At 40.9% G+C, this 20,416-nt stretch overlaps 1 protein-coding gene across 15 annotated transcripts in view; it reads left to right on the forward strand.

The window, feature by feature from the left end:
• The window catches only part of AFDN (afadin, adherens junction formation factor), a 223,718-nt gene that overhangs the window by 109,427 nt on the left and 93,875 nt on the right, over positions 1–20,416 (forward strand). For 8 of the 15 annotated variants that reach the window (XM_054973994.1, XM_054974054.1, XM_054974089.1 and 5 more), the window contains exons 13-16: positions 12,964–13,025; positions 14,249–14,454; positions 17,483–17,503; positions 18,227–18,372. In XM_054973994.1, the coding sequence (XP_054829969.1) occupies positions 12,964–13,025; positions 14,249–14,454; positions 17,483–17,503; positions 18,227–18,372 (435 nt within the window). The remainder of the gene's footprint in view (positions 1–12,963; positions 13,026–14,248; positions 14,455–17,482; positions 17,504–18,226; positions 18,373–20,416) is intronic. The other 7 variants (XM_054974029.1, XM_054974071.1, XM_054974081.1 and 4 more) reach the window with 1 other exon arrangement.

Consider the following 20,416-nt stretch of genomic DNA (forward strand, 5'->3'; position numbering starts at 1 on the left):
CTTACCAGGCGTTCACAATACGCTGGTGGATCGTTTAAGCAGATTGGGGGGAGAGACTCACGAATGGTCTATAAAAGACTCTTATCTAGACCCTATTTTTATAAAGTGAGAGAGAGACCTTTTCACCTCCAAAGACAATTGGAAGTTAAGTCAGTTCTGTTCGACAGGTGGGTCAGGCCAGGGCTCGCTCGGAGTCGCATTTCAGTTCCGGTGGTCGACTCATCTGTATTACATGTTTCCCCCCGTTCCATTATTGAATTGTGTGGTCAGCAAAATTCAGGTGGAAGGGACATCTGCGATAGTCATTGCCCTCTTCTGTCCAAGACAACTGTGGTTCCATTGGGTTGATGCGCCTACAAACTCAGTTTCTACACTTACCACAGAATCCAGACCTGTTATCATAGAACGGAGTGTATCATCACAACATAGACACACTCAAACTGACAGCATGGCTGATCCTACAAGAGGATCCTTTTCAGATGGAGCAGTGCATGTCCTTCAGAATGCTCGTAGACTACCCATCACTCTTACAGTTTAAAATGAGACAGATTTAGACACTGGGCATCACAGAGGGGTTTAGATCCTGTAGGCTGCCCTCTTTCAGATGTTTTGGAATTTTTGTTGAGTCTTAAACATGAGGGGCTTTCTAATTCCTCAGTGAAGGTTTACTTGGCCACTATTTCGGCTTTCCATCCTAATGACGACGGTAAAACGCTCTTTTCTCACCCAGCCTCGAAACTGTTTTTGAAAGGCTTGAATAATCTTTTCCCGCCTGTTATCTCCATAGTCCCTCAATGGTCCCTGCCCTTAGTTTTGGCCAAATTGATGTCCAAACCTTTTGAACTGCCGGCAACATGCCGCTTGCGCTATCTGTCCCTTTTGGTGGCTGTTACTTCAGCTCGGAGGGTGGGGGAGTTAGCTGCTCTTTGTGCAGACCCGCCTTTCTTGAAAATTCACTCTGATAACAGGGGCCTTTGGCCTCAGCTTTTGTTCCTGCCCAAGGTGGTTTCGAAATTTCACTTGGCTTAGGAAATTACTTTACCTGTATTTTGTAAGGGTTGTTTGACAGACCCTGAAAAGACCCTGCATACATTAGATGTGAGGAGAACACTACTATTTTATTTGGACAGGATGAAGTCCTTTAGGGCAGATTCTCAGCTCTTTGTTTGCTTTTTGGGCCCCAAGAAAGGGAGGAAAGCCTGTTCCCAAACTTTATCTAGATGGGTTGTTCAGGCGATTCTATTATGGTATAAACAGCTAATTTAACCTGTCTCTCGTGAGTCAGCCTCAGCTTCAACTGGCTGCCTTACCTCTTGCCCCAGAGTCCTCCTCAGAAGACGAGCAGGAAGAGCCAGCAGAGGCTACTCTAGAGCCAGAGCCAGCCATGGAAGAGCCAGCAGGATCTACTCTGGAGCCAGAGCTAGCTGCTGCTCCAGAAGAAACTCAGCAGGAGCAGCCAGAAACCTCTGCGCAGGCTGGTGGAAACAAAGACTCTCCCAGAGCAAAAGAGAAACCTGAGCTCCATGGGCCCAGAGAAGAGGAAGAATAAAGCAAAGGTAGCTCTGTGGGAGCGAAGAAGGAGTGCTCATTTGCAGGCTCAACACCGGCTGGAGCTATCAGGCAAAGAGACAACACCTGTGCCTGGAAGCTCCTTGTACCTTGCCCTGCTGAATGACTTACCAGACTCTGACCTTGGCCTGTCTCCTAGACTCTCCCTGCTGCCTGCTCCTCTATCTGACGAACTCCTTGACTCTGATCCCTGGCTTGTTTGTTGGACTCCCGCCTGTCTGCTCCTCTGCTGGTCTGACACCTTGGCTCTGACCCCTGGCTTGTCTGTTGGACTCCCGCCTGTCTGCTCCTCTGCTGGACTGACATCTTGGCTCTGACCCTCGGCTTGTTGTGACTACTCGCCTGCATGTTCCTCAGTTGGACTGCTGCCTCTGGCTAGGTTGCAACACTGTCCTTTGGAGATTCGTACTCATTCCACTAGGTCACAATCTTCATCTGCATTGCTGCTGAAGGGAGTGCCACTCCAGGACATCTGCAAGGCCGCAACGTGGGCATCTGCTGACACCTCTGTGAAACATTATGCTCTGGACATCTTGGATAGAAGAGAGACGGCGGCGGGCACGGCAGTTCTCCAGGTTCTTTTCCTATGAAGATCTTGCTTCCACCTCCCAGGTAATTAAGATTGTTAATCTCCCGTGTGGGACTGCATTGGAAGACCAACGATGAAAAACAGTGTTGCTCACCTGTAACTGTTGTTCATCTAGGTCTTCCGTGCAGGCACACATACCCTACTTCTTTCCCCGCTGATGCTCTTATCTGAAATCAGGGTGGATAAAAATCAATGATTTTTTTAAAAAAATCAAAAATTCAGATTTTTTTGATTTAAATCGGATTTTTTAAATTTAAATTGGATTTTTTAAAATAAAATGCTTTTTGAGGAAAATATATTACCATCCAAAGGTTATTCCATCATGAAATAAAGATTAGTTTTTCATTATGTAGAATAAGGCTGTATATGTTTAATTTTTTGGTAAATAAATTCCATTAATCCATTCACAATGTCATGCTCTTCCAGAGGTTTTTGTAAGATTATTGGGCAGTTTCTCTGCCTACAAGATATTATCACAGATGCTTGGTTTTGCAGTTCTCAAAACTGAATTTGTGTCAGCTCAGCAGAGATCACATGCCTCTTCTTCACAGCAAAAATGTTATAACATGAACAGAGTTGAGAAAAAGACCTTAATCCTGTTGTTCTACAAACCTATGAAGACAGAATCAACCCCTTCAGTGCTAAGTTTCAAGAAGTTCAGTGAATAGAAACAATATTTTTCTGATTGTTTGGAGTGGAATAGATCTGCGCAAGAAGAAACAAAGTGTGAGGAGGGAGGGGCAAGCAGCACAAAATGACAGTGAAACTTTTTGAGCACAATAGTGCACAAGTCTTTGGATTTTTTGTGTGTATGACCTGAGGTTTATCACATTCTTTCCTTGGAGGAAAAAACCTATAATGGCAGCAGGCCGTAAAAGAGACCTAGTTTGGGAATACTTTAATGAAGTTCCTTTACCTATCGGTAAGGCAGGCATGCGTGCAAAATTCAAACACTGCAACAAAGAAATGCAAGGCCTGGTGGCCCGAATGAGGCAACATCATGAGAAGTGCTGTGATGAAGATGACCAAAGAAACACATTTGAACAGGCAGGATCTTCAGGTTGGTAAACATTTTTATTGAATCATATTTCTAAAGACTGCCTTGAACTGTCATGTTTGAGCAAAATTATATTTCTTATTACTGCATATTACTGTCATTTGGTACAGTTATGAAGAAAAGCAAATATTCCTTTTGGGGCAGTGCTGTACAATAAGCAGAAATTGTATAAACAATACAATAACAGCACTGACTTTTTTGTTTAGGGGAATTCATCGTCAACATTAAGGATTCTGGAAACTATCCACCTTCAAGATCACCATCTTCCTGTTCTACAGTTTCAGAGTTATCCATCCCGGATAGTGCTTCATTTGCATCATCATCAGACACCCACAGTATATCACCTAAAAGAAAGAAAAAACCCTTCCCTCCTGGAACCACCATAGATAAGTTTGTGATAAAAACTAGCAGATTAGAAAAAGAGTTAATTGATGAAAAAATTGCCCAGTTTGTTTATGCAACGAACTCTTCTTTCCATCTGACTGAGAACCCACATTTCATTAATATGGTTCAGTCACTGAGACCAGGATACAGTCCACCCTGCAGAGCAGATGTTGCAGGGAAACTGCTGGATAAAGTGTATGACAGAGAAATGGAGCAATGTGCAACAGCTCTGGAGGGTAGAATTGTTAACCTAAGTATTGATGGGTGGAGTAATGTCCACAATGATCCTGTTGTATGTGCTTGTATAACAACAGAAGAAGGTCTTCCTTGCACAAACAATTGATACGTCAGGAAATGCACACACAGCAGAATACTTACAAGAAGTGGCAGTAAAAGCTATAATAACATGTGAACAAAAATTCAAATGTCTAGTAAGCAGTTTGGTCACAGACAATGCTGCAAATGTATCCAAGACGAGAAGAAATTTAGAAGAGCAGAAAGGGAATACAAAGCTAATAACATATGGTTGCAGAGCTCATTTGCTGCACCTCTTAGCCAAAGACTTAAGTGTTCCAGAAATAAAGACTAATGTTGTTGAAATTGCTAAATACTTCCATAACAATCATTTTGCTGCAGCAGCTCTGAAAAGGATGGGTGGAACCAAGCTAACGCTCCCACAAGATGTTAGATGGAACTCTGTGGTGGACTGTTTTGAGCAGTATATCAAGAACTGGCCTATTCTGATGACAGTTTGTGAACAAAATCGAGATAAAATAGATGGCACTGTCACGGCCAAAATCCTCAACATTGAGCTTAAGAGAAATGTTGAACATATGCTGAGCATCCTGAAACCCATCTCTGAAGCTTTAAACAAAATACAGAAAAATAACTGTTTTATTGCTGATGCTGTTGAAATTTGGAAGGAACTGAGTGAACACTTAAAAACAGAACTACACATGGACAGAATTAAATTACAAGCATTAAAAAAACGAATGGGACAAGCACTGTCTCCAGCTCATTTTTTGGCAAATATTGTCAATATCCAGTACCAGGGTCAAGTGCTGAGGAAGGGGAGTTAGCTATGACATGGGTATCCAGCAATCATCCATCTGTAATGCCAACTATAATAAACTTCAGAGCTAAGGGGGAACCATTCAAGAAATATATGTTTGCTGAAGATATTTTAAAGAAAGTCACACCAGTGAACTGGTGGAAGTCACTTAAGCACTTGGATTTAGAGACTGTTCAAGTAATGATTCCACTTTTAATAGCAGTAGCTTCTTCTGCAGGCGTTGAAAGAATATTCTCTTCCTTTGGACTCATTCATTCTAAATTGAGAAATCATTTGGGACCCGATAAAGCAGGAAAGCTTGTTTTTCTTTTCCAGATTATGAACAAAGATGAAGATGACGAGTGAGCTACAGAGGACAGTATTTAAGTTTTTCATGTGTAGGCTGGGCTGACAGTCTAAGTTTCTTAAAATATATTTTGTTTAGCCAAATTAGTTAACAAACATGGATGTTTGTTTAAGCAAATAACATATGCTGTAATGTTATTGTTTCAGTTGAATAAATAAAACTATTTAAATTGTTTTTATTAAGGTAATGATTATTTTTCTCCTTCCAATAAAGTACAACAGAAAAGTTGTCCAAATATGAATGATTAACCTAAACTGGGGATAATTCATCTCACAATAAATTAACTATAATGTGTTTCTAATAGTATTAAAATCAATATTTTATACAACTGTAAAACTAATATGAAAAGTAGTTATTCTAAAAATCTTCATCTACTTGCATATTAAAGTTATACCAGCAAGAATTAGTCTTTATGTAGAAAACTATGATTTAAATCAAGCCTTACTGACTAGTGATTTAAATCGTGATTTAAATCGTGATTTAAATCAGTTTGATTTAAATCAAATCCACCCTGTCTGAAATCAGGGCATGGCGACGATAGAGGACTGAGGGTGTTGGGAGTGCTCTGCCTACTTAAGGAGATGTCTTTTGGCGGGAAGGACGGCTACGCAGGCGCACTAGGAGGTGAGAGCGCCCCCTGGTGGTTTTTTTAGCTAGAAAATCTCCGGAATCAGCAGGCCTGTGCGTGCACAGTCCCATGTGTGCCTGCACAGAAGACCTAGATGAACAACAGTTACAGGTAAGCAACACTGTTTTTATAGAACAGCAGTGGTGAATATGTTCAGTGATGATGCTACATGGAACTGTCAGCATATAAGATTTCAGCCTGGCAGTTCTCAAGACTTTTCAATGATGTGAAGATGGCAGTGTTTATGAGGGTAGAGGATATAGTTGGGGGGAGATCCCCTGAACATCCTGGTGACAGATATGATTAACAATGTAAATAGTTCTCCAAATATTTCTTCAACCAGTTTAGGAGGTGCTGCTGCACTTTATATAAACATTTAAGCCACATTTCTTTTAAACCTGCTAGCAGTCACAAAATAATGGAACATTTCATACATCATGAATCTTTTCAATGGTGGTGTATCATTCTTCCTTGCCAACTAGTCAAGATGTAGAGCTGTGAATCTTGGCTACCTATAATTGAAGCTGCTGAAATGTGAAATCATTCCCCCTTATTCAAGAGCCATATTCACCAAGATAAGACTGCTAGATGGTCTAAACTGGCAAGCAGAAAAGAGCTTGAGTGATGGGGCTGGAAGCAGTGACTGCATTCTGCAAAGACCACAAAAAAGAGCACCAGTAGCTGGAAGGGTTTATGAACCTTGTCTCCTTTTTCAGTGACGAGTTTATTTCTGCAGAGGTAGGAAATGTGAAAGGTTTATCAAGGCCGTGCAAATCAGAGTGGACCAAAACGTGTAAGTGTGCATTAAAAACAGGAAGGATGCAAAGTTTCTGGCAGTTATCAGTTGGAGTGTCATTAAGAGGTGCATTGTGATCTATCTTTCTGCAAGAAAAAAAATCAAGTTTTATTCCTAGAAAACAACAAGAAAGAGACAGTGAGGTAAACAACAATTAACTATGCAGTCATATGTTTTGCAGTTGCATGTTCTTATCTTGAGCTGTTCTGTTCTATCAGGACTTTTACAATTCCCAACATGCTGACTGATAAGTTGACTTATTTGGCTGCCAGGCTTGAATATGAAATGTAGCCGAGAGGAGTTTAATCCCTCATTCTGTTAACTAAATAGCTCCTCCAAATGAAAATAGTATCATAGCCTAAGAAAGGAGATTTGTTTACTTCAACATGAAAATAGGTTCTAGGTGAAAATAGGTGGTTAGTGGTTGTTCCAGAAAATGTAACTGTGTCAGATGTAGTTATAAAAAGAACGGGCTATCTGATTCCGATTGAGAGTGCAGGAAGCTTGAAGGCAGTGCTCTCTTAAAGGCTGCTAATTTTAATTTATTTTCTTTTTCCTTTTTACACAGGTTTTAATTATGTAGTCTTATCACTTTTATGCAATTTAGTTTTAGTTTTTAGTGAGAGTGGGAGTGGCTTAGGAAAAAGTGATTTACTGTGTATTTTGTTATCTATTATTTATTATTTTACTATTCTTTATTACTATCTATCTACCTTGGGTTTGGGTTTGGTTCGAAGCAGCTTCTCTCGTGGATGTTTTGTACACATTCTCTGAAGACACTGAAAATGCTGAGCGTAGTCTGGGTGTTTAGGGGAAGGGAACAGCTCGTGTAGTGGTAAAGATTGAGCATCAGTGAAAGAGAGATTTTCCCTTTTCTATAGCTGTAGTTTTCTTTATGGTAATTTTTCCCATATCCATTTACTTATATTCCATCTTGCGTGCTATAGTTTATAGTTTCTTTGCTCCTTAGCTCTTTTTCTTTTTTCTTTATATATATTTTTTCTGGTGTTATTATTATTCGTATTGTACTTTTAAGGACATACCTTTTAGTTAAGTAGTTGGTGGTGGGACTGTGGGGACTAAGAGGCTTTATATTTTAATGACATAATACCACTCCGTAACAAAGTAAAATAGATTATTATTTTTGTATGGCAACTTCTTCTGTACCTCTGACAAACAGTCAGAGTTGTATTAACAATCTGCTTGCTCCTTTTGAGGATACTGTTGTGAGAGAATTAGCTCCTTTGTTGTTATTCTTCTGTGCAGTCTCATAGACTGCACAAAAGAATGCATGCACAGGCCAACTGCAGAAAGATTTTTCTAGCTCTTAAAATCTGTAAAGGGGCGCTCAGTCTTACTGTGCATGCGCAGTGGTTTTCCTGCTGAAAACTCAGGTTGTGAGGCAGAATGCACTGAATTTCCTCAGTTCTTCTTTCATCACTGACAATAGAGGGTCTTCCTAGCTTCTCTTCTCTCATCCTCTTCTTTGTTCCATTATGTCTCAAAATTCATTCAAGAAGCATTCGCAAAGTGAAACAAAAATGCCTCACTCTGACAAACAATCTTTGTTGGGGTGTGGGCACGGCCAAAGGTTCATGCCAAAAGCCAGGAGTGATGGAGCTTCTTGGCTTAAAGCAGCACTATGGGAGAGAGTACTCTTCGACTCAGACAAACCAGCAGCAAAATCATCTGCTGTGAACGAGCCTCCGACCCATACCAAACTGTCCCTTTTGGTTCCAAAGGTCAATCTTTGGAACTGGCCAAGCATCGATTGTCAGTTCTGTCCGGGGTCTGAGACACAGCCCCCGGCCTTGCCGGGAGAAAGCAAGGGGAGACAGCCGGGAGGGGGCTACCCTGCCACCCCAGCCAGCAGCCAGGGCCAGAGCCTGCCCACCCCAGGGGAAAGGGGTGAAGGGCCAAAGCCTCAGAGGGCTAGAGGGGGCAGGGAGAGGCCAGCTAGTCCCACCCTCCAGGGGGAGGATAGGGGGCTGAGCAGAACAGAGGGAGAAGGCAAAGGCAGGAAGAATAGGGACCCAGCAGCAGCCCAAACAGAGCCCTTACCAGCCAAGGAGGAGAAGCAGCCACAGCAGCTCAGAGCCATGCCCCAGCCTCCACCTCAGCTTGAAGACAGCAACCTGGCTCAGGAGATGCTCAGAACCAAGCCCCTCCAGGTGGAGCTGCTGAAGGCATTCTGTGGGAAGAGCTGGGCAGCCAGCCAAGGGGCCACAGCTGGGCCTACCTTCAGTAATCAGCCCAGCCAGAGAGGCCTGGCAGCCAGCCAACATGACACAGCTGTTTCTGGTCCAGGCAGCCCAGCCAGCTACCCTGGCTGCAGCAGCTTGAGACGGCTCAGGCCAATGCTTGGAGGCCAAGGAGGGGTGCGGCCTGGCAGGCAAGACCTGCAAGGAGGGCGGGGCGGTGAGAGAAGGCCCTATAAAGGCTGGCTGGGAAGAGCTCTGGGGTGGTGGATGTGAGTAAGGAGCAATGGTGTGGAGTGAGAGCGGAGGCTTGAAGGAGAGTTCTGGGAGGAGGAGATGACTGAGGGCGAAGGGGGGCGAGCAGGCCAGGTTGAGCAGGCCAGCAAGTGGACTGAGAGGGAGTCTGGGTGATGTATACTGCCCCTCCTTCCACGGAGCAGGGTCCTGCAGCATCCCTGGCACCCCTCTGACATCAGGACCAGCCCAGCCGGCGCCCCGCCCAGTGGCAGTGGCGGCGAGCCCTGACAAGTTCCAACAGCTCTTCCGTTCAATTCCCACTCAACTGCTAGTGATCCTTTGCTCAGCTGTACACCCAAATGCAAGAAGCATCATTCTCCAAGTAAGACCCATCCGAAATGTGCCGCTTCAGAACTACGTGGGGTAAGCGTGATCGCTCCCCATTTTTGCCTCAGCCCATTATTGTAGAGGAGGAAATCATTGACCCACCTCAGACTCCTTCTCTACATGAAGATGATGAGGAATATGCACCACTCAAGGACTTTCCATAATGGACTTTACCTTCAGAACCAGCAATGACTCCGATGCCTTCTCATTGTCCTCTCCAATATTTGAACCTGCAACAACCAACCTCTGCCTCCATCGGCATCTCAGTTGCTTCCATCTTGTCCTGTGGCTACAATGCTGGCACTGGTCAATAGCTGGCAAGATTTCCTGAACTGGCTTCAGTTTCAGGGTCTTCAGTCTGTTCTGATCCCATTGGTTCTATATCCTCCGTCAGCTCACATTCTATCAGCTCCAATTCTGGCCCCGGATCCAACCTCCACTCAAAAGATTGAGAATTAGTAGTCAATTGAGGAGGAGAAAAGGAAATATCAATTACAGTTTTATCTAACAAAGAGTTATCGACTAATTGAAAGGAACCTTGTTGCAATTTCTCTAACTTTTGCTGAAGAAGCCAAAATTGATTTATCAGATTATCTTGCTCACTCACAGTCAACGTACAGAAAGATGAAAACAAATTTAGCCTCAATAGGTTATAGCACTCAAACAGTGTTTAAATCCTAGAATCTACTTACCAAAATGGTATCCTAGTTAGATTCATCAACTAAGTCAGGAATCGGACATTCTTTCCCATTATTTGCTTCAGAGAACCCCATAGCCTCCCTGATAAAATTCTACACTGAGCAGAAAAATAATTCTGATTCAGTAAATCTTTACGCTTCCTCTCCTTTGTATTAGAGTTTTGAGTATAAATGTAATTCTGAACCTGCAAATTTCTATATCTTCCCTTCTCTATGTTAGACCTTTGAAAAGCAGAGAGAAGAAAATTCTTATTAGCCTGATGTGCTTGACTGTAACCTTTCTTTGAATGGACTAAAAGTTTCATGATCGGATCTTGAAAATATCTGAGTAGAATTATACCATATCTAAGATAGTCCTGCTGGGACAAAAGTAGTGAAGGTATCCTTGAAGAAGAAAAATGATAAACGGGGCCATGTATCCGTTTCACCTTCTTAAGATCAACATGAGATAGATGCAATAAATACTCCAAATGTCTCCTTGCCTGCCACTTAGTTGCCCAATTTATAAAGCATAATATCTCCCTCCAAAGAACACAATCAAACAATCAGAAAAGGATTAAAAACATAAAATCAGCCTAGAACATGCTGCCAACAAATGCCCTGCCCAAGCAACCAGAACTGGAACTCATCGTCATAAACAAACATAATGAACACAGATGTCTCCAAGTCTTGCAAGTAGTTCTTGTTTATAAAACAGATACAATATGCATTTGGCCTTTGCCACTTTAAACAAGTTCTTATTCAATCTACTGCAGAATCAAGTATGAACAGCTGACTACCTTTGGAAAAAGGTAGTCTAGCGCTTTAAAAAGTATTTATTACTAGGCATTTCACTTATAAAAACAGTGGCAAAATAAAATGACTGTCAGTGCAATTCTAAGCAGAGATACACCCTTCTAAGCCCATTGACTTCAATGGACTTAGAATGGCTTTACTCTGTTTAGAGTTGAGCTGCGTGTACTGTGAAAGTGAGCACAGATATGATTAAAATTAGGACTACAAACAAAGCCAGATGATAGCTGCAGATCTACCAGCTATTTCCGTATCTCCTGGATGCACGCTGTTTCATACATCACTGTTAGCATTACTCATCACACATGGTGATAATTCACTCCTGCTGGTGTTGCAGCTCAAGGACTATTTGGACTTCTGTATCTGTACTTCTGCGTCTCCTAATAGAGAGCAATTTACTTGGATTTCTTGTCAGAGCAAGAACATTTGATTCTATCTGCCTTCATTTCCTGCTTTAAACCATAAAAGAATATATTGTCGAAGGCTTTCACGGCCGGAGAAAGAATATGACAATGGATTCCCATCTATCCTGCAGCCAGTTTACATTTAAAAACTCTTATGTCCCTGTCCCTCTCTTTTTTACAAAGGCTGCTTGTAGTTGAGACAGATTTCACAATGAACGTACTTTGAAAGGGATTAGATGACTAATAGTACTATGAAATATTGATTAAATGTTTAGCTACCTCTTGTAATGAATCTTTCACATAATATTAGACTTAAAGTGAATTATCCACCGCTATGGACCAGAACCCTGAAAGTATGAAAGGTTTGTGTTGCTGGTTATAGCAGATTCTGCAAATCTATCAGCCTTTCCCTGTAGGAATGGCACAGGAAGGACGGTCTTCCAGCACATGTGGGCTTGACCAAACTGATTTTTCTACAAATTCACACAAAATAATATGAATAGTTTCACATTTTGCTATTTCAATTTTAGTTTGACAATAAGAATGAATTAGGATCTCAAAGCAAACTTTCTCAGCATACCTAAATATTTCTGGATGCAACTCAAACAGAGTACATACACCTCTCTACTCATGACTGCTTGAGTTCTGTCTTAATCCTACTGTTTTTTATCAACTAGATGTTTTTTAAATGATCACACTTTCTTCCCTACAAATCTCCACATCCTACCTCATAATATAAGAGCAATAAGGCCTGCCAGTTGATGCAGAAGCATCACCCTACCATGTTAACCCAAGGGCATCAGAATTGGATCTAATGGTGATAGAATATCTGAAAAAAATTAGAATGTGCTTAGAGTAAGGGATACCAATAAGTAATAAGAGGGGTTAAGGGTTGGAAAGCTGTTGGAAGTCGATAGGGAGGGGGGAGGAAAAGGGTGGGGGATAGGGTCAATTAGAAATTAAGGGAACGTATGTATTAAATTTGAAAGGTATACTCACCAATAAAAAAAAAATTAAAATAAAAAAAAAGAATTGGATCTAAGGAGATACTTGATAGTAATACTCATCTCTAACCATACTTATTACCTGACGTAAGTAAAGTTCCTTACTTCAAATTTAACAGCTGAAGGTGGGTGGAAAACACAGACCATGATAAGCAAGTTTTGCTCTATTTATTTTCATCTATGGGTTTTCAGTTTCTTATGCAACAAAGAGAAATATGTTCTTTTCCAGTTTAAGCTCTGAGAGCCTTTTAAAACTGTTGGGGATGCTCAGTTGTTGAGAACATAGAGGATTCAGTAGTGGTAAAAAAGTGAGATAACCTAGCTTAGTTTTTAAAATCTCATAATGGTTTGTTCTTTTCCCTCTAAACAAAATGAGACTATAATCCCATTTTAGAGAGAAGAAGGCAAACTAGTCTGTGGTTTAGTAGTAATACTAATGACAAACTATTAGTTGTCATGAAAATTCATTATTGAGCATTGTGTGGAGTGGGACAGAGAGTATGATCCCTGTCAATAGAGTCCGTTTACATTGTTAATTGTAATTATTAAGTAATATACATGTGGCTCAGCTCTTGGTGTTTCATAAATTAAAATAGGATATAGGTTTTGCAAGAGTTGTTTGTATAGTAGGCTATAGTTTCCCCTGTACCTCTGGAGTACAGCTGTTAAATTAATTTCTAATTCTGTGTATGTGTAAGATGAGCCTTTTACTGCATGTGACAGGCTTCTGTTATCAGTATATAGTGCTTGACAGTTTTCACTCTTTGAATTGGACTTTTGAATATCTGCTTTCTGTCTCTAGACCACAGGATGCACATGGGCCTGAATTGATATTACCTGCCAGCATTGAATTCAGGGAAAGCTGTAAGTATTATCTCAAATAAATCTGACTTGAGGAATAAAAAAAATAATAGTGCTTTTAAAAGAAATTTCAGTAACAGAAATGTAGATTAGGAAAAATGCCGTTGTTTTAGAGAAAGTTTAAATATGTTCATAATAAATAATATCTTGTCTATAGAATCATTTTCTTCAGGAAAGGTGAGATGGAAGGAGGTTGGAGGTGAAAAAATTTGTTGAACATCTATAGTAGCAGTACAAAGATATTCATTAAAAAAGTATGGAATTCTGATCCTAGGAGTTCCTATTATGTGATTTGTTAGCAGGGGTCATTTAGTAGAAAAAGAGCTGCAGGAACTCAGCATAACTCATTAGCATATGCCACACCCCTTGATCGGGCCGAAATGGCCGGGATTTGGCTGCTGCCAGGCGGGGGAGTGTTCCCCCACCTGGCAGTGGACCGATCAGGTCCCTTTTGGCCCCAATCCAGGCCGAAACAGGCCAAAAATGGCAATTTTGGGCATGTTTTGGCCTGGATCGGGCCCAAAACGTCCCAGATCGGGTCAGTGCTGGGCAGGGGAGGGGTCCCCTGCCAGGCACTGACCCAATCCTGGTGGTTTTGGTCCTGATCATGGCTGAAACGGGCACCAAATGGCCCAAAATGTACCAGGTCAGTGCTGTTTTGGGCACAGATCGGGGATGGATCGGCCGGGAATGGGGACGAAACGGCTGGGGTCGGGTCGGTGCCGGGAACTGACCCGATCCAGGCCGTTTTGGCCTGAATTCGCACCATTTTGGGCCCAATCGAGGCCTAAACGGCCCTAAAGTCAGGTGGGCGGGGCCACCTGACTTGGGGGAACTGCCAGGACGCCGTTCTGGTGCGTTCCCCCTCGAAATGAGCCCTGCTTATTAGAATTAATTTGCTGTATTTTTATAATCTTTAAAAGAAAAGACAGTATAATATAGTGGTTTGGGCTTTGAACTAGATCAGAAAGATCCAAATTCAAATCCTTGCTCAACCATGAAAACTTACGGGGTGCCCTTGAGTCTGTCTATTTTTCACAATCTCACAAAGTAGAAGAGCAGAAAACTGCAAGGCACACTGAACTCCTGGGATGAAAGGGAGAATAAAAATAACTTTATCCTTGAAGTAGTGTCATATGCTACCTCATGTAGCCATTGGCAAAAATCAGCTTTAAGGTTAAAAAGTTAATTTATTCTTGGATTGTTACTTTTTTCTTTCTCTTCAGCTGAAGATGCCTTTTTGTCTGCCGTTATAAATTACACCAATAGCTCAACAGTTCATTTTAAGCTGTCTCCCACTTACGTCTTGTACATGACATGCCGGTATGTATTGTCGAGCCAGTACAGACCTGACATCAGTCCTGCTGAACGTAGTCACAAAGTTATTGCGATAGTGAACAAGATGGTGAGCATGATGGAAGGAGTTATACAGGTGAGTTTGCTGGAAAGACATGCACCAAGAATTTCTTGGAATGTTTCACTAACAAGATTTTTTTTTACAGAAAATTAGAACTGGTTAATGCTTGACAGTCTTTGGTGTTCTTTAATGGCACTGCACATCATGGTGCAGTTTGTAATAGCGTATGGAATAACTCTTCAGTTGCAGCCAACAACATTTCAGCTTGTCTTATAAACCTAACTATTCTATTCAGAAAAAAAGTGTTGCTTTTTCTATGAAGCTACTTTGTTATTAGATGGTACACAGAAAACTCTTCTGATAGAAGGTTATGGTAATAGGGACACACACTTTTTTTGTTTGCTGATATGGGTTATTGGGATAGGATCTCAGTATACAGCATTAATTAAATCTGTTGTTGATTTGACTATTCAGTTTCTGACATAACTATTTTATATTCTGTTTTTGTAAATACCTTACAAACCCTCTTATGCTTTTAAATATACACAGTGGATTCTGTAGGATGATTGGCAGTAACTACACTTAAATATAATAAAGCCTTTAACTATAAATAATCAGCACTGTAGGTTGCATGACACTTTTTTTTTTTGGTGTTCTGTGTTCAAGATTTTTTTCCACTAAAAACACACCTCTATTTATCAATGTTCCTTTTCTGTCTTTTATTTTAAATTGTCCCGTTTCTGTCTTTACATGGCTCTCAATTATCAAAGTAGCTCTGTAGATATGAAATGCAATCCTGCGCAGTCCGTACACACAGAACTGCTCTATAGAATCCTTGCATTGGGTCACCATTAAGCTGCTAGGCAAGTAGCCCTATGCAATGCTATTTATTCTGAAGCAGATCTGTATCTGCCAAACAGCCATTCAACAACTTTCTCTTTCCCCAAACACATTTTGTATAAGCTAGGAAAAGAGGAGTATAACTGTACAAGCGGCTTGAAGAATGGTTTACTGAATGCTGGGGGTGGGGGAGGGGGCATGGAATAGCATGCCTCAGAATGGATGGCTGTAGGTCAGTTGACTCAACATATTCTCTTTTAAGGACCACAGGGGAGGATTATCCTTTCTTAGGCATTGAAGGTTAGGACAAAAGAAAAATATTATGTTAAAAATATGCTGTGGAGTTTTTGTTAAGAAATTGCAAATAATGTTTAGATATCTAAAGAACTTGCTATATTATTTTAGTATGGTATTGAGGGGTATAAATTTAGGCCAAATTTGAATAATGGGTTTAAATACTGTAGAGCATCTGAAAAAATTATATTGGAGGAATAACTTGATTAAGATGGAAGAATAGAAGTGTCTATCTGTATATTTTGTAAGGCTTAGCTAAAAACAGTTCTCCTGTTTTGCTTCCTTGTGCATTTGCTTATTTGGGCAGAGAGATACAAAAAGAATGAATGCCTTCTTATGTAATGGCAGTTATGCTTTCAACATCAATCAGGTGTCATTTTTCTTCCTTTCTTAAATAAAAAATACCAAATCCTGAACAGGTTGCCCCTCAGGTTTTTTTGGGGGGGGGGGGTCATGTCCCGTAGCCAAATTTGATTAGCATTTGGGGGTAGGTAGAGAATGGTGCCTGACTACAGTGGAAAAGCGTGAATGTTCAGAGGAAACAAATGAGAGGCTTTTGTGAAGCCTTCCATACCTCTGAAAATTCTTGCAGACTCCTTATTTTTGTTTGTTGTGTTATCTCTTTCTGATCCAAACAGGCTGTCAAATTAAATACAAAATGGCATACAATTATCTGGAATTTAGAATGATAAATAGAATACATTTTTGGTGGGTCAGCAGTACCTGATCTTACTGAAAGCTCTCTCTCTGGGTGATCTTTGTCCTTACATTCTTACTTAGCTTAACACATCTCACAGACAGGATGTGGAGGATAAAATGAGGAGGGCGAATAGTGTTGTAAACTTGTTTGGGTTCCCATTAGGGAGAAAAATGGGCTATAAATATCTAAAATTTTAAAAATGAAAGTGTCTTAGTATTTAGGAACACTCACAAATATATCTCAGTAGATTGTGGAACATTGTAAGTTTAGGCTTGGGTTGCAAATATCTGGTTTATATTAGAAAGTGGAAAAAATGGTTTTGGATTCAGAGAGCCTCCATGGAGCTCCCTCATTACCTGCATCTTTCTTCCCTTTTTACTACAGTCTGTTTTGCACTATGAAATGTGGTTCCTGGGAAGAGGGGTGCCAGGGGACCTTCAGAAAGAGTTTTGAGTGTGACTCAAGGGTTTGCAGAGAGAGAGAGAGGCAAATCAGCAAAAGTTGCAACCCTCTTTTGAGCTTTCTTTATAAAATACATAGGGTGGGATCCATTTTCTCTCAGTGGAGAAGCACAGAGTAATGGGTATCATTTTGATGGTTTGCCTCCGCCAAAGAAAGGAGTCCCTGTATCTGGTCCCTGTAATCACTCTTCCTGTGCCCCCTTCCCTGGGCTCCCATGGTGGATTTTGCATGCAAGGCTCTCCCAGGCCTTAGAAGAGATTTTGGGAAAACCAGCAATGTACTTGGGGAACGGAAAGGCAGGGAAGGATGTGCACTGCCAGCACCTTCTGTGAACTCTTCTGCTGGATCCAACCCAATATCTTTACTATATGATTCTTTTTTTTATGTATAAACTCAGTAATGCTATTTTTTAAACAAATTGGACTACAGTTCAGCAGAAAGATAGTTGTGGGAAAGGAAGGCTGTACTGGTTTCTGTGAAGTGATTCTGTATGGGAAGGATCTGTGCAGGATTGTGCTTCTGGCATTAATGCTGCTACATCTAGATTGGATGGAGGAGAATAATTTTGAGTAATGTACATGGGCTGGAAGAGCCCAAGTTTCCTCCAAAATAATTCTTGTATACCATTTCATTGCCTACACTCTTTAAAAAAGTTTTCTAAGTTATAACATTCCTAGTGAAATGATGTTTTGATGTGACTGAGCATAAGTCTTGTGCCTTCATATTTAGTGTTTGATTTCTAAAACTACCATAATTGTTCACAAGTTTCTTTCTTCTGTTTGATTTCCTTCGTTCGTTTTTCTCCAGGAGGTAGACCAGGTTGATCAGGTAGGATATATTGCTGGGAACCGATCCTAGCTGTGTTGGCTTAGCTCAGTTTCTCATGCTGCTTCCATATAAAAATACAGTATTTCTACAGCTGGGTTAAACAGTTCATAACACTCATTCAGCAGCTGGAACATGCAGTACTAAAATCCTTTTTTGACTGCGCAATTTTTCAGCATTCCATAATTTCTGCTTAACGCACTTCAGTATGGAGATGTAATGACAAAAGTTCTTTTTCTCCCTCCCCCTTTTTTTGTCTGTGATTCTGTTCTTTGGATCTCATCTGAGGTTGCCTGGCCTAGCGTTTGCAGTAGGGAAATGGTGAGATAGATCAGTACTCGATACTGTGTTGCTTGGTGTCAAAGCCTGTAGCAAGCAGTATCTGGGTGGCAGTGGGCATTAATAAACATGTGCTTGTGCACACACAGATTACCAGATAATGCATACATTTACGCTTTCGACATTCCATGACAACATGCTAACTCCATTCCACTAATAGCATTTTGAATATGTAATAATTGATAATTAAGCTGTACCTTATAATTTGGAGCAGTCGCATCATAACCAGCATATTTGTGGTTTCATATAAAATCTTTGCAAATATCTGGTATCTGAGCTATGTTTGGTGATACTGGTCTATCTAAATAGAGCCTTTTAACAGTGAATGCAAATTAAATTAGTGGGAGAAAACTTTTTGTATTTACACCTCTTATTTAATATTTACAGAAACAGAAGAATATTGCAGGGGCACTTGCTTTCTGGATGGCAAATGCATCTGAGCTGCTAAACTTCATAAAGCAGGATCGAGACCTTAGCCGTATTACACTAGATGCACAGGATGTTTTGGCACACTTAGTTCAAATGGCATTCAAGTAAGAGTGATGTATTACTTCATGCTGTTGTATGTTAGTCACATTTAATTTTTGCATTTTTTCTAACTTGTATTATTGTTGTTGGTTTTTTAAAAGTTTTATTAAATGGTTTTTGTGTGCCACCCCAAACAACTCTTTGGATAGGCAGATTGTAGTAATTTATAAATAAATAATAGAATGGCAGGGACAAGAAAAGGAGAGAGGAGTCTATACAGGTACATTCAAAATTTCTAAATACTAGTTCATACTATAATGAAATTATGTAGTGGTCTTTCCTGTTCAAAATAGAAAAACTCCTTTTGCTATCACCTTTTTGCCCTGTTTCCAGAATATTGTTTATCAAATTTAGAGAGCTGTATGCATTTACATGTTTAGTTGGCAACAACTAAACAATATCAATGACCTCTGTCACTATCAACTTTTCCACCATTATACATCATTCCCAATAGTCTCTTTATGAAGAATAGATTTCCCCCTTTGCACTTTAAACTGAATTATGGTAATTTTTAGTTTTAATATAGGTAAAAGTGGTACCAGGGTTGTGTTCTCCTTTCATTAACACCTGTTTTATGTTTGTTCAGGTTTTTTTCAAGAAATTTTAATTTTATTAATAAGATAAAATGCCCAGTTAAAAGGGCAGAGAAATAGAAAAAAAAGTAAAGAAAAAAGAATACGAAGATTGAAAGTAACAAAGAAAAATAATACGTTTCATTTTCCATTTTTCTCTACAACACTTATTATATTTTAACAAACATTATACTTTTAGTTTTAATATCTCCAAAATTTACCTTTTCAAAACTGCCGCCCTTCTATTTATTTTTCCCAAATTTGTCTTCTTAAAAATCAGAACCACAAATCATCAGTTCATTTTTCCTTGTCTCATGCAGAAAGTCAATAAGAGGATTCCAGTTAACCATAAAAGTAGACAATGTTTTATTGCTGATCAGGGCTGTTAGTTTAGCCATCTCTGCTAACTCCATCATTTTCAATATCCAATCCTCGATTGAAGGCAATTCTGTACTTTTCCATTTTTGCGCATATAAAAGCTTAGCCACCGTGGTCATGTATAGAAATAAGGTACCATGCTTATTTTCCAAATGTTTATTCATTAGTCCGCCTAACTAGAGATGGGCACGAACCGAAATACGAACCAAAGTTCATGACTAGAGATGGACACGATCAGCATTACAATAGAAAAATAACCACGATAATGGTGTTCGTGCGATCGGGACCCAGCGGATCGGTGCCGTCCACGGCGACCGATCCAGCATTTGGGGGGGGGCTTCATTGGGGCTTGATTCGGGCCATCGGGATCTGATCGGGGATACAGACAATCAGGCGCCAGTAATCTATTCCTGGGGCAACGGAGCCAGGGGAATGCCTGAGCTGTGTTTGCCCTCCTTCTGTCGCCCTGGAAACCCAAATGGAAGCCCAGCTTTCCTTGATCAGCAGGCCTTCATTCCAACCACAGAGCAGCAACACACTCACCACCAGTTGGGAGAAAAGACCCAGGGGAGGGAGGGGGAAGGGGGTGTTCCAAACGTTTTTTGCTTTTAAAAAAAAACGGGGCTTTGTAGGAGGAATGGCTGTTTTTCTGTCTGTCACTCTCTGTTTTTAACCTGCTTTTAAAACACTGTATTTTGTGGGAAAACCTCATTCACGGCTCTATGTGTATGTTTAAAATATGCTTTTGGAAGACTGGCTGCTTGCTTTTTAAATTGGGTGGGGAGGAATGGAGGATTCTGTCCCTGCTTTTTTAAAAAGCTGGCTGAAACATGTTGATGGGGTGTCTCTCTCTCTATTTGGAGAGGCAGGGACGGGTTAAAAACTCCCCCCCGCTCTGTGTGTGTGTGTGTGTGTGTGTGTGTGTGTACGTCCCCTCCCTGAGGAGAGGCGGCTCATCGCCGGGTTAAAAACTCCCCCCCTCTGCTCTGTGTGTGTGTGTGTGAGAACGTCCCCTCCCTGAGGGGAGGTGGCTCGTCGCCACCTCCCCAGGCCCGTCGGTCGCCGCCACCACCCACCTTCCCACTCCCCGATCCGATCC

This window comes from Eublepharis macularius, chromosome 1 (assembly GCF_028583425.1).
Source record: "Eublepharis macularius isolate TG4126 chromosome 1, MPM_Emac_v1.0, whole genome shotgun sequence".
Taxonomy (NCBI): Eukaryota; Metazoa; Chordata; class Lepidosauria; order Squamata; family Eublepharidae; genus Eublepharis; species Eublepharis macularius.